The 12,532-nt window shown below is 39.1% G+C and overlaps 2 protein-coding genes across 3 annotated transcripts; one reads left to right on the top strand and one right to left on the bottom strand.

The window, feature by feature from the left end:
• The first annotated feature begins 1,913 nt into the window (after positions 1 to 1,913).
• Positions 1,914 to 5,606, top strand: LOC122641577 (dnaJ homolog subfamily A member 3, mitochondrial). 2 transcript variants are annotated; one of them, XM_043834855.1, is made up of 4 exons: positions 1,914 to 2,254; positions 4,085 to 4,153; positions 4,691 to 4,759; positions 4,918 to 5,606. In XM_043834855.1, the coding sequence occupies exons 1-4, from the start codon at positions 1,982 to 1,984 to the stop codon at positions 5,527 to 5,529; spliced, it is 1,023 nt and encodes a 340-aa protein (XP_043690790.1). In that variant the 5' UTR covers positions 1,914 to 1,981; the 3' UTR covers positions 5,530 to 5,606. The 2 variants fall into 2 exon arrangements, with proteins under 2 accessions (XP_043690790.1, XP_043690791.1); XM_043834856.1 differs by lacking the exon at positions 4,085 to 4,153.
• A 1,500-nt stretch (positions 5,607 to 7,106) lies between these two features.
• LOC122641582 lies at positions 7,107 to 7,591 on the bottom strand. Its single transcript, XM_043834862.1, has 2 exons — positions 7,381 to 7,591; positions 7,107 to 7,254 (listed from the first exon to the last, which is right to left on the bottom strand). Exons 1-2 carry the CDS (start codon positions 7,555 to 7,557, stop codon positions 7,150 to 7,152), a joined length of 282 nt encoding a protein of 93 aa, XP_043690797.1. The 5' UTR covers positions 7,558 to 7,591; the 3' UTR covers positions 7,107 to 7,149.
• Between the last annotated feature and the right edge of the window lie 4,941 nt (positions 7,592 to 12,532).

Here is a 12,532-nt window from a genome sequence, read left to right as displayed (position 1 = left end):
TGACTGTAGGAGAGCTCGGATCAGATCTTACTGCAACACGCCCCCATGGAAAGGCATGGGTGTGCTGTTCATTTCACATTTGGTTATGTCTGGGCCCAAACACACGATCGGCTAGTATTCTTTCTCCCCTAAATTATATTGGTTTGGTGGGCTTGCAATAGACAGGTCTTTCACTTGAGTATGGGTAAATTTCACAATGACTTTGTTGGTTGGCCAAACAAAGGGGCTATTTTGTCTGTATATTGTAGCAAATAGTGTCAATGTAGACTTGCTATTATTTTGTATAATTTGGTAGGGCGAGCTTTCTTTGAGCAAGTGACATTGAGAAGCTCACCTAGTAGGTGTGGTAAATGGTATCACACATTAGAGGGCAATGAAGAAATTTCTTGTGAGGAAGAGAATGATAGACACAGAAGTACTAGATTACCATACCGCGAAAGAACCTTTTTACTAATTCAATAATGATCATCTTCCTTGTATTTAAATTTGCAGGGTGGATGCAAATATATATGTATATTTTTTTGTGGAAAAAAGATCATTTATTGAAACCAGCAAAGCTCATGGAGTCTAACTTACATAATTCAGACAACCAAGGAGTAGAATGTGGCCATTCAGTCTAACTCGTACAGGACAAGACCTTCCTAGCCAAGGAGTCAACCACGCTGTTAATCTCCCTAGGAATAAAGCTGAGATCACAAGTCTCAAATAAGGAAACTAAAAAGTGAATATCCTGGGTAATGCTGGAGATTTCAAGAGGAGGATGTAGGTTGGAGTTGCTGATCCATTTGATCAAGTCACTGCTGTCGACCTCAGCTTGAATGTGGATGATCCCCTCAGAGATCCCTTGAAGGAGACTAGATCTCAGAGCTAGAGCTTCCCCTTGGATGGCAGTGGAGAAAGAAGTTGGTTCAGAGATGGCTGAGATAATACTACCCTAGGAGCTCCTTAGAATGAAGCCAAGACCACTTGAGTTGTCCTTCAAGGAAGCATCCGAGTTTAATTTAAATTTGAGTCTCGCTGGGGGCTGCCAAGAAAGGGAACTCTTAGGGGAATTGATAGTCTTATTGGCACCAGAGTCATCTTTTTGCTTTTGAGTAGAAGAACAGGTGGATACAAATGACATGGTCTAGACTCTAGAGTAGTCATGTGTCAAATTTCAGAGTATAATTCAATCAAGGGAAAAAGAACTCTGTCCGGGAGTGTGGCCTACGCCAGCACTCTCATGAGTCTATCTCTCTCCTCCCCATGTGAAAAGACACCTCTGCCCCCTTGTTTTAAGGAAGAGAGAGATAGACACATGGGAGTGCTAACGTAGGCCACACTCCTGGACAAAAAACTGCTTCCCTTCAATCAAATACCCCAATGTCACAATGGCTTGTTACTTTTTCAAACCTCACAAGACATCTATGGACATGCGGATAGATAATGTGTCATTTTTGACTGTTGGATAGAGAGGTTATGGTCTAAACTAATCACATGTTAAATTTCATAATTTAATTCGATCAATTTCCCTCTTTGTATTGGCATTGGCATGCACCATATGTATTTCCATGCATGTATATCAATTTTGAAGCATTACCCATATAAATAATTTTTTATTTTTTTATTTTTTTATTTTTTGTGATAAATCATATAAAGATATAAAGTACCAATATTGAACACTCAGTTTAGACTTTAGATATTGCCCCAAAGGAAAAAAAGTTTAGACTATAGATATAAAATATCATAAAAATGAACCGTTCAGATCAATTTCAAAACATCGCAAAAGTAGTGAGACAACATCCACATGTCAACATCTGCCCCGCCTGGAGAGGATCCCCTATGCACGGCTTTCATTGCCCCCGCACGCGACCAGACAGAGACCTCTTGCCACGAATCCCTTCCCAAAAAAAAAGGCCCACAAGGGTAGGGAAGGGAAAAGGAACGAGAGGCTTGGGAGAAGGGGGAAAGGATGCGAGAGAGAGAGAGGAATGCCTGAAGAATGCAGGTATACCTCTCGGTGTGCCCCAGCTTCATGGAAGGTGGCATCATCATCAAGGCAAAGGCAAAGGCAAACCTCCTGTTGGGCGGCGTGGGCCCAGTGGAATGCTTCGTCCCCCGATGGAGGAGCCCTCTTGGTGGTCGACCTCGATCTCCAGTAGTGGCTTCTTCTGCTGCAATCAATGGCCAGCAGAACCACTACACAGTGCTTGGTATTCCTGCAACTGCTTCTTCCGCCGATATCAAGAAGGCTTACCGTCTTCTCGCTCGAAAGGTTTGTACCTATTTGAAAATTTTCCTCTCCGTCCCAGTTTCCTTCTTTATGTGGATCTCTCAATCGATAAGACTAAAGAAAAGAAATATAGGATTCTATTTAGGCCTTTAGGGTTTTGATGGGTTGGTTTTTCCAGACAGTAGCTTTCATGGTTTTATTTGTTGTTTATCTCTGTCTAATTTATTACAATTACTTTGTACTTCTATTCGAATTTTTTGTTGCTAAACCTTAATACCGCTAAGATCCTGCAATCAGTTTTAACATTCTCGTTGTCTTGGACTCTGGGCATGCATCTGAACTAGAAATTCACATTCGTTGTAGAGTTGTGTCTTGAATGACTTATTCCTGATTTTCGGAAGATTTGCCTAGATAACTAACTTCTAGCTAGATTGTAAAAACTTTGAATATGCACCTTAGAAAAGAAATAGGTTGCTAAAGATATTATGTTATTGAAACTTTTCTTAGGTTCGTCACTGTTGACATGACTTTATTGTCTCAGATTTTATTTGGGGTAAGGAAATTGTCTCCTCAGATAGAGGTATAGAGTAATTGCTGCATTGCTTGTTTGCTTTGTTACTTTGACATCTTTTGTGAATTTCCTCGGTTTGAATTGAGGATTGCTCAGCCTTGATTTCTGATTTGCAGACTAATCAGCATACTGAATACTCGCTACTCTGTTTCCTTCTCTTGTTTTGGATGTATGTACTGCAAATTTTGATGCACAAATACCGCATATCATTTACTTCTTTATGTGTACTGCTGATCCTTTTAATAGTAATGAAACTTTATGTCTGTACGTTCATTTACTTCTAAAGGATGAAATTGCTGAAGCATGTTGATAAGTTACTTGTCATACACTTGTAAGATTAAGATTTTTGTTATGAATGGTATCAGTGAGGCTCTATGAGGAACTTTATGCTTTATGTTAGGCGCAGTGTTCTGAAACTGCAAGTTGCAGGGTGTAAGCCCCATGAATATGACTAGCCTGATTATTTGAATCAATTAATAGAAAACTTTGTAAAACTCACCATACTAGTGTATTTTTCAGAGAAAATCTTGAAAAGCCTTAAAATATGTTTTAAAATTGCAATAGTGGTCGACATAATACATTTAAAACATCCCTTATAGAAATCTATGAATGTACACAACTTTGCTTTTTTTTCTTCATGAACAAATCATTCCTTTGGGAGGCAATGCGTTGTAGGTGGATTTTCCAAGCAGGGTATAGTCCATATCATTTTGTTATGGGACTTATTAACCTTGTAGCTTTTCATTTTCTAACCACCATTTTGTATAGTTCTAGGGGAAAGTGAAGTTTCAACTCTCTCTCTCTACCAAAAAGAAAAAGGATTCTTCTCTCTGCCCACCCCTGGGCATGTGCCAAAATCAGGGTTTACGGCTTCACCATCTTATTTTCTTATACTGACTTTAAAAAAAATTTCCATACACAGTGTTTACCTGGAAATAGAAGAGCCTTAGGGAAAAGTTTGTGAGAAAGACGACAGGGTTCCTACTTCCTACACACCCGTCATAGGAACCCTTTCCAGCACACCCACTTTAACAGCCATTAACTGCCAACTGGGAGCTTGTACCTGCATTTGGCGGACATGTTTTCCACATCATCCCTTAGTCATGGCTTAAATTTCAGACCAATCTGATTTCTCTGTATATTGTTATAGTAGATTCAAATTATTTGTAAATTCGTTTATTTTTTTTTAGAACTGTTAAAAAACGTGGAAAGTCCTATATATGGTGGGCCATTTGGTTAAGATAGGCCACCTTATTTACATGTCGCCTATCTAAGCATTTCCCCATCCATCCAATGGTTAGAATGCCAAGTCATTTTGGCCATGTGCCAAAAAAAGTTGGCATGTGGGGATGAATTTCTCCAATGAGCAGGTATGAGCCCCTTATCTGTTTTTTTTTTCAACTTTCTTTTACTTTCCTCTCTTATTTCTTTTCCCTATTTCCTTCACATCCCTTGGCACCCAGATGCAGATATTGTTTCTCATCCGCTAACAAGAAGAAAAATAAAAGAAAGAAAGCTAAAAACTAGAACAGCACAAAGACACCACTACTTTGATTTTCTCAGTGTCTTTTTGAGAGCTGTCTTACTTTTGCCTTACCACCTCATCTCAGACTCGGGCTAGTTATGTAATCTTCTTGAGGCTGATATTGAAAATCTTCTCTATGTTGTTTTCCCTTAAATTATTATGTTGTCATTCAGAATTTCATGTCAGCTAGAATTGACAGACTGAACTTACTATTTCTTGTATATGTTAATGAAACCGTTTTACATCTGCCTTAGCACCTCATTGGTCCGGAGACTCCAGTTACTGAGGAGCTAGAGTCATTGGTCTGGGCCTAGTTATGTAGTTTTCTCAAGGCTGGTGTTAATGATCGTTTCCACCTTATATTTCATTGTGATGATTACAGTATCATCCAGATGTTAGCAAGGACTCACAAGCTAGCGAGGTATTCAAGAGTATCCGACATGCATATGATGTGAGTAAATCCTTTTTAACTTGTACCAGTTGTCACCTTAGTTCAAGTAGTAAACTGGAATTCAGAAGAACCTATGCTGAGATCTACCCATCTCTTGCCCACCTTCCTCTCCCCCCTTTTCTTCTTTTATCCCTACCCTGGTCATATTTTTTGAACAGGTACTATCAAATGAAGCAACAAGGGCTCAGTATGATGGTGCACTTAAATTTCAGGAAGCTACTGGCAGCCCATGGCATAGAAGCTGGACTGATGACCCAAATGTTGAGGACAGAAGGGTTCATAGATGGACCGAAGTTAGGCAGCAGATGTGGCGTGAGAGTTATAGACAACAATTTGATGAAAGTGAGAACTCTTTCGAGCATGGTGAAACAGATGATGAGAACGGAGAAGAGATCTCAGATGATGAGAGAGGACCATTCAGCGAGGTGCTGAAATCAGTCTTCTTCACTATTTTCTTTATGCAGACGCTTGGATGTCGAATATCTCTGACACTGTGTAGCTTGTCTGCATTACTTGATAAGAAGCTGGATGCAGGGTATAAGGTGGGTTATCTGATTGCATGGATTTTGGGCGGTAGAGGGGGAATTCTGCTCACTTTATGCCTGTCATTTGCAAGTTGGCTTTGTGGTAAAACTAGCAGCAGCCTTGTGGCTGTGGTTGTTGTGGCCATGTGGGTTGGTGCGAACCTTGGACGATATGCTCCACTTCCACAAGGTGCACTCATCACACTATTGTACATGTCTGTCAAGCTACAAGTTGATTTAAGCTAAGTTCGTGTAGTGAGTTCTTGCATCTCTTTCCTTAGAAGTTGTATATATATCTTGCTCCACGAGGCATTTTGTATCTTGACAAATTTCAGGCACCCCTGCTCGTTTGGTTTCTAATGCATTGCACCAAAATATGTTTGGTGATCTGCTATGACCCCAACACTTGCACAGAGGATACACCATTGAAACAACACCATGAAAGCCCCCTACCCCCGTTGTCTCTTTGTTCTGTTGGGGAGGGGGGGGGGGGTGCGGGGTTTGGAGGGGGTTAGTGGGTGGGTGTTAGAATGTATCTCTAATTGTGGTGAATCTCAATGTGTTGGATTTCCTCTCTCTATATGAGGGAACAAGTTATGTTATAAGATTCATAAAACGAGTCATTTAATTACATGTGCATTACTGAAGAGATTGTATTAGCATAAACTCAAAAAATAGACAATTATGATTCACTACCTTGACTCTGGCTGTGTTTGGTTTGTGTTCTTAGAATGCATTCTGGACAAAGAAAGCGATCTTAGAATGCATTCTAGGCAAAGAAAGCATTCTGGATTGTAAAAAACAATGTTTGGTATACATTACATTCTTAAATCTTTAGAATGGGATCAAGAATGCAATCCATTCTGGAATGGGGTTTGTTCCCATTCCGAGTCACCCCTCCCAAGCTTGACGTTAACGCCCATTTTCGTTTTCGATTGGAGAATAAACTCTCTTTCTCTCTCTCTTTGATGTAAACACAGTCACACGTTCTAGCTTTCTCAGCCTCTTTATATATGTTGGAATCCAGAACATACCAATAGCCAAGCACTGCTCCTCTTTGATAACCTGTACACAGCGAAGAATCGATAGTGTTGACGCTGTGCAATGGTTTTTCGAACTTCTTGATGTTCTGCAATCTAGGCATGGGGTATTGGAGTTGCTGCCTATGAGTTGTTTGTTAAAATGTCTAATAGGTGTGAGTATTCTGTAATTAAGAATGCACTATAGTCAAAATGTGTATCCAAACAGTGTTCATGTTCTCATCTAAGAACACATTAGCATTTTCAGAATGGGAATGCAGACCAAACACAGCCTAGATTTCACTTGCCTGAGTCACCAGGTTTTGTGAAGGCAGCGTGTCAAGTCGTAAAATCAAATGTACTTCTTCCTCTTGAAAATGGAAGCCGATAAGAAAAAAAAATTTAGCAGACCCTTCAATCAATACTAAAAAATTAATCTATTGCAGAACGGAGATGTTTCTTGTCCAGGGTAGTTGAATCATGAATGGATCATGTAGGCTCCGAATTATACGCCAAAGATTGCATAAAGAAAATTGGATAGAAAGAAAGGCAGTGGTACCAGTGTACCATTAATGGAACTATAAAGAAAAGTATCTTCTCTTCATATTCCTTTCTCAAGAAATTTGAATTAATAAGGATAATGGTGTGCAGTGTAACAACAGTTGTTGAGGTCCTAAAAATCAATTAACCTTTTGGATTGGTGTGTGATTTGTGTGATTACACTTTCATAAAAAAAAAATAACAACTGTTGTTGAGATTTTACGCCTAAATAACTTCAAATTTCTTATAGAATGAGAGAGAGAGAGAGAGCATCCCTCTACCCTTGTCGCTAGTCTTGAGGGAGGCTCTAACAGACCTTCCCTTTCTCACCTTCGTTCATGACCCTCAAATTCCTACACAAGAACCTGCCGCTAGCCATGTCCATGAAAACCCAGAATCCATTTCGAATTGTCTGCCCAATAAAATACAATAAAAAACCATTAAAAACTCATTCTAAGTTGTTTTTTTTTTTTTAATGGTAAATAAATCCAAACAAACAGTGAAGAAAAGTAATAGAATTAAGGGAACAGAAACATACCATTTTCAAATTGCATTCAGGGTTTGGTTTGGAGGACGAGGAAGACGACTCTGCCGTTGCAGACACATCTTCTTTGTCGGCGTTGGTGGAGGAGGAAGCAGAACGGACCGTCTTCCATGCAAAGTAACCGGCCAACGTCGCCGAGAGGAACAAGAAGATGATCCTTAGGGGGCACATTTCTTTCTTTATTCTTCTTCTCTTCTTCCTCCCCCCCCAAGGAAGAAACAAAAATAGAAAAAGTAGAAAAAAGAAAAGAAATGAAATGGCAGTAGGAACATAGAGCAATGAGAGAATCAAGGTACAGCTACGCAAGCCGTTTCTTCTCCCTAGCAAAACCCCACCACACCCATAATCACACCTATAATAATAATAATAATATTAAAGGTCTTATGCAATAATTCCGTCATGACCCAAATTTAGTAGACATATATATCCCAATCATCTAGCAAATCCCCTCCTCCCCAATAACATATTATTTATTAGAGAGATTTGAAAAATGTTTGGACGACATTTGAAAAGCCAAGAGGACTGAATGTTTCAACATGAATGCATTGAAAAATCAATCAAAAAAATCTCATATATGACTGACTGACTATGCATATGGTTGAGATAGATCATAAAAGTTAGATTCACAATATTTTCGGTGTATCCAATTGTTAGATGGTATACTACCTGGAAAAAAAAATAATAAAAACAAAAAATTTGTTAGCTTGTAAAAACATTAATCCATATGGACAAATTAAGTTTGATGAAAAAGCTTGAGTGCTAAAGAAATTTTCTTTAAAATTCCAAAAATATCTTCTATAGTTTGTACATATCCCAAATATCTATAATGTGCCTCTTTATATCGTCTCTTTTTTCTTTTTCTTTTTTTTTACATAATTTTCTTCCAACTGACCATTGAGACTTAAGGGTACATTAGCACGTCTCTATCAATCTCTCTCTCTTTCTCACATGAATGGACATCTCTACCCTTTATGAGCAAAACTGTTTTGTTGGTGCTCATTAGTGCACTCTTTTATGCCACTTGTTCAAAGAACCCTCTTCCCCCCTTCCCCCTTGTTTTTATAACTTGAGTTCCTCCTCTATCAATAGTCTAAGAATCTCCTAAATACTATTATTAAAGGTTAAATAATAGTAAACTGAGACCCCATTATATTGGACTTTATTAATAATTAAAAACAGAAAAACATAAAAAAAAACCTAATAAATAACTTGGCTTTATGTATGCCGACCTTTTTTTCCTTGCTTTCTCTTTCCGTCAACTTGTTAACTTTTTTCTGGTCACTCCAAATGGGAAGAATGTTCAACCCAAAAAAAAAACAAATGGGAAGTGTGTAATTAAAGATATGAATGCCAACAACAACAACGCATGTAAATAATAGATCATCGGCCAACAAAAGCAGATGTTTCGATTGGGTCTATCTTTTGAACCCACTAATTAAGCTCATGCACCAACCAATGGCTTTCATTAATGTCTTCTTCGGATCTCTTCCTCGATCTTTCCTTTAACTTGAGCTATCACACATTTTAGTGGGAAACCCAAAGTAAAAGACAATGCCCATTGCAAAGCAAAAAAAAAAAAAAGGCATTTGGAATCAATTTTTAAGAGCTACTTTTAATTAGTTGGAGTTTCTATGCAGGTACATGCACACGAAAAATTATCACCTCCAGTTTGCTGACCGGACCAGTTCCCCAGTTCCTCTAATAGGGGGATGGTGGATCCCACCCGGGCAGGGTGTTTGGGCATGGGTAGAGAGGTCATTTCAGCCCCCCTTTGTTAGAGGAACTGAGGAACTGGGCCGGTCAGCAAACTGGAGGTGATAAAGATCCACATGCACACTCGCCCAAAGGATGATTATTCCCTAAGGTATTTAGAGTGAATTGACACTTGTTGTTTAAAAATAATTTTAAAAAATTGATTATTCTTGTTATCTCTTAACCTTACGTCAAAGGATCCAAATTCCTTTTAATCCATTGCTCAAAAAGTATTTAAGGACAAAGTTTTCCTTTATTCATAGAAGACTGTGCACCCATCATCTTAGGGTTCACAAATCCCTCCTAGGGTTTTAGTATATTTAAAAATACTCTCCCAAGTCCCAACATTCATTTCTGCCCATCGGTGAATGCGTGGATGAAGGAAAACTCGGTCCAAAATCTAATATCACCTGTCGTGGTTAAGAGTTTTATTTATTTTTTTGGGTGAATGTTTGTGCAGCAAACACCCTCATCTCAGAAGTTTTGGTTATTAGAATGTCTTTGCGGACTTCTTTGCTTCTGTGGCATCTAAACTTCGTTTTCCCATGTTTGGTTGCTAACCCCCTCCCCCTTCCCTTCCCTTCCCTTCCCTTATCATTATAAATCTAATCCTAGTTTTTCCCAGGAGATTGTTCCAGGCAGTGTTTTCTAAATAAAATTTTGAGTTCTCAATCAAAAATAAAAAATTTAATAAATATCATCAATTGACACTGAATCCTTGCTGTCCCCGCCTAGATTATTTTATTTGGTTGATGTTGAATTAGGGCTCAATTTGGATGGTGATAGTCCAAAAAACAGCCCCAATTTTTTTTTTTTCAATTAAAGCTTGATTTGGTAGGATTTCTATTTCAAAAATTGTTTGTTATGATTTTTGCAAAATATTTCCAAGAAATAAAAAATCTATACAGCTGAGGGTGAGGTCCGAGGAGCTATTTTAATTTTGAAATTGAAATTGATTTTACTCTCGCTTTTTAATGAGCACATGGTTAAGTTGATGGGTAAAACAGTAATTTCTTGTTAAAAATAAAACACCATGCACCCTTCTTCTTCTTCTCTTGATGGTCTTCCACCATCATGCTCCCACCATGCCACCACCCCCATCACCAGCATTCTCTCCTAAAGAAATACAGAGAAATTATTCTCATAAATTAAACTACCAAATGAATTTCATATTCTTGAAATATTTCAGATTGAACTACCAAATGCAGTGGTGGTGATGGTGGCAGTGGCAGTGGCAGTGGCAAAAAGAAATCTGGATTCAGGTCCAGTCGTAGTGAAAAAGAACAACACACAAAGGCCTCGCCTTGCTACCCCATGTCCCGGCCAGGCCGAGCTTGAAAATACATCCCGAGCCCCTAGAGATAAGAGAGCAGAGTGAGTCTTTCTTTCATAAAACCACTCATTGTAGTTCCCATTATATTATATGAACCTCATCACTATACTTATTTCATAACCAATGTAACTAAAGATTTCTCACTACTTTATTTATAAGAAAAAAATTAAAATTTTCAGTGATTTAAAACTTGGGAGGACAAAAACTTAAAAAATTAAAAAAACAAAACAAAAAGAAATATTTTAAACATTTCTTTTGTGGGGATGGGAGTGGGGGGGGGGGGGCAAGAGATTATTATCTGGTTGTGTAGCGCATATGCCAATGCAAGGGCCAATAAGAGCATGTGCAAGAACATTTAAGTAAATGAGATTTTTTTTAGTTCACTGGGGGGACTGAGTTGTAATTTTACATAATCTTGTGTCTAGACGCAGGAACCACGTTACCAATTAGTGTTCTTTATCCTTTTTTTTTATATATATATTTTTTGGCAAATGCATTTAGCACAAGAGTATGTGTATTGGTAACCCAAACCTAAACCTATGTAGTGGCAAAATAGAGAGGGTTGGGTTGGCAAAAATCAGACTGGAAGGTGGTGGCACAAAGGAGTATACATGATGAGCACGAATACAATACATGTTAAATGGGATCTTGGGGGTGATACACAAGGGGCCCAATAGGTATAGACCCACGAAGGGGCCAAGAGGGGCCCACAAAAGACCTAACTTGCTGGCAAATGATAAGAAAGGAGCAAGAGGGGTACAAAACACGAGACCAACATACCCCACAGACCACAATGTGACCAGTGGTCCCAATTCCCAAGCATCATGATCAGGTGATAGGGAGATCGGATTCGATATTACTATTGTGGGTAGGGAAACAAAGATGAGATAATTTGAGAATTTCTTTTTGTGTGTCTCTCTCAGGTGTCACTGGAAGATTAAAGAGAATTCTCAGTTACACTCCCACTTCCCCCACCCGACCTTCGCACATAGACACGGATACGGATGCGGGGAGAGAGAGAGAGAGAGAGTTGGAGAGTCGGAGAAAAATTTTTATCCACTGCTGTGCTATCATGCGATGCAGTAGTGACCATGTGTGCACAGAAAACCCCACTATACACACATGATCACTGCACAACTGTACCGCACGATGACACAGCGGCGGATAAAGGTCCGTTGGAGAATGGTGCTTAATTACAAGTTGCAATTAAGTAAGTAGTGATGAAGAAGAGCCGCCCGCCCCATCATAGATTTAGGGGTGGGGTGGCAGTGGCAGTGGCAGTGGCATGCTATAATAAAGTCTTCCGAATTCAATAGCCTCGCAACGCAAGGTGGAATTCGCGTCGGATTCACTAATAAATCCTTCGAAGATTCCATTTTCCATTTTATTAGTTAAAAAGCTTCCATATTAGTGCGTCTGCATGGACTTAATTATACTCTTTCAATTCTCTCTCTCTCTCTCTCTCTCTCTCTCTCGCCTTCTCGCGGCCTGGGAACCAGCAATTAGGTAAATGATCATAGGAGGAGGATCGAGGAGTATCCGTGATGATCAGGGTGGCTGATGATGATGATGAAGAAGAAGAAGAAGAAGTAGTAGGGACTTAATTTGCACACCCGAATTAAAACATGGGCGGGCGGCATCATATTCCCTTTACATCTCGCATCCAGTCCATTTGGTCGCAAAACTACTTTTTTTTTTTTTTTTTTTTACTTTATAATTTTATCTGATTCGGGTATTGATTGATTCCTCCTCCTCCTATCTTCATTGATTCTCTCTGTATTTATTAGTGGAGGATCCTGCGCGCTTTTGATCTACTTCTTCTCGATCTTCACCCCTCAAGGCTCAAGGCTCAAGGCTCAAGGCTGAAGCTGCGATTGATAGATAGATAGATCATTATTATTATAATTAATAATCCAGAGGCCAGTTTTGTTACTTCACTACGTACCTACCTACCTATCAACTACTGCTCTCTCGGAGATTTCATCACCCGTGTTTCTCGAATCGGTATGATTTCACTTTCTTCCTCTTCCCTTCTACATCATTTCATTTTCGGCAGTTTTC

This window comes from Telopea speciosissima, chromosome 10 (assembly GCF_018873765.1).
Source record: "Telopea speciosissima isolate NSW1024214 ecotype Mountain lineage chromosome 10, Tspe_v1, whole genome shotgun sequence".
Lineage (NCBI taxonomy): Eukaryota > Viridiplantae > Streptophyta > Magnoliopsida > Proteales > Proteaceae > Telopea > Telopea speciosissima.
This window is presented reverse-complemented; position numbering and strand designations above follow the sequence as displayed.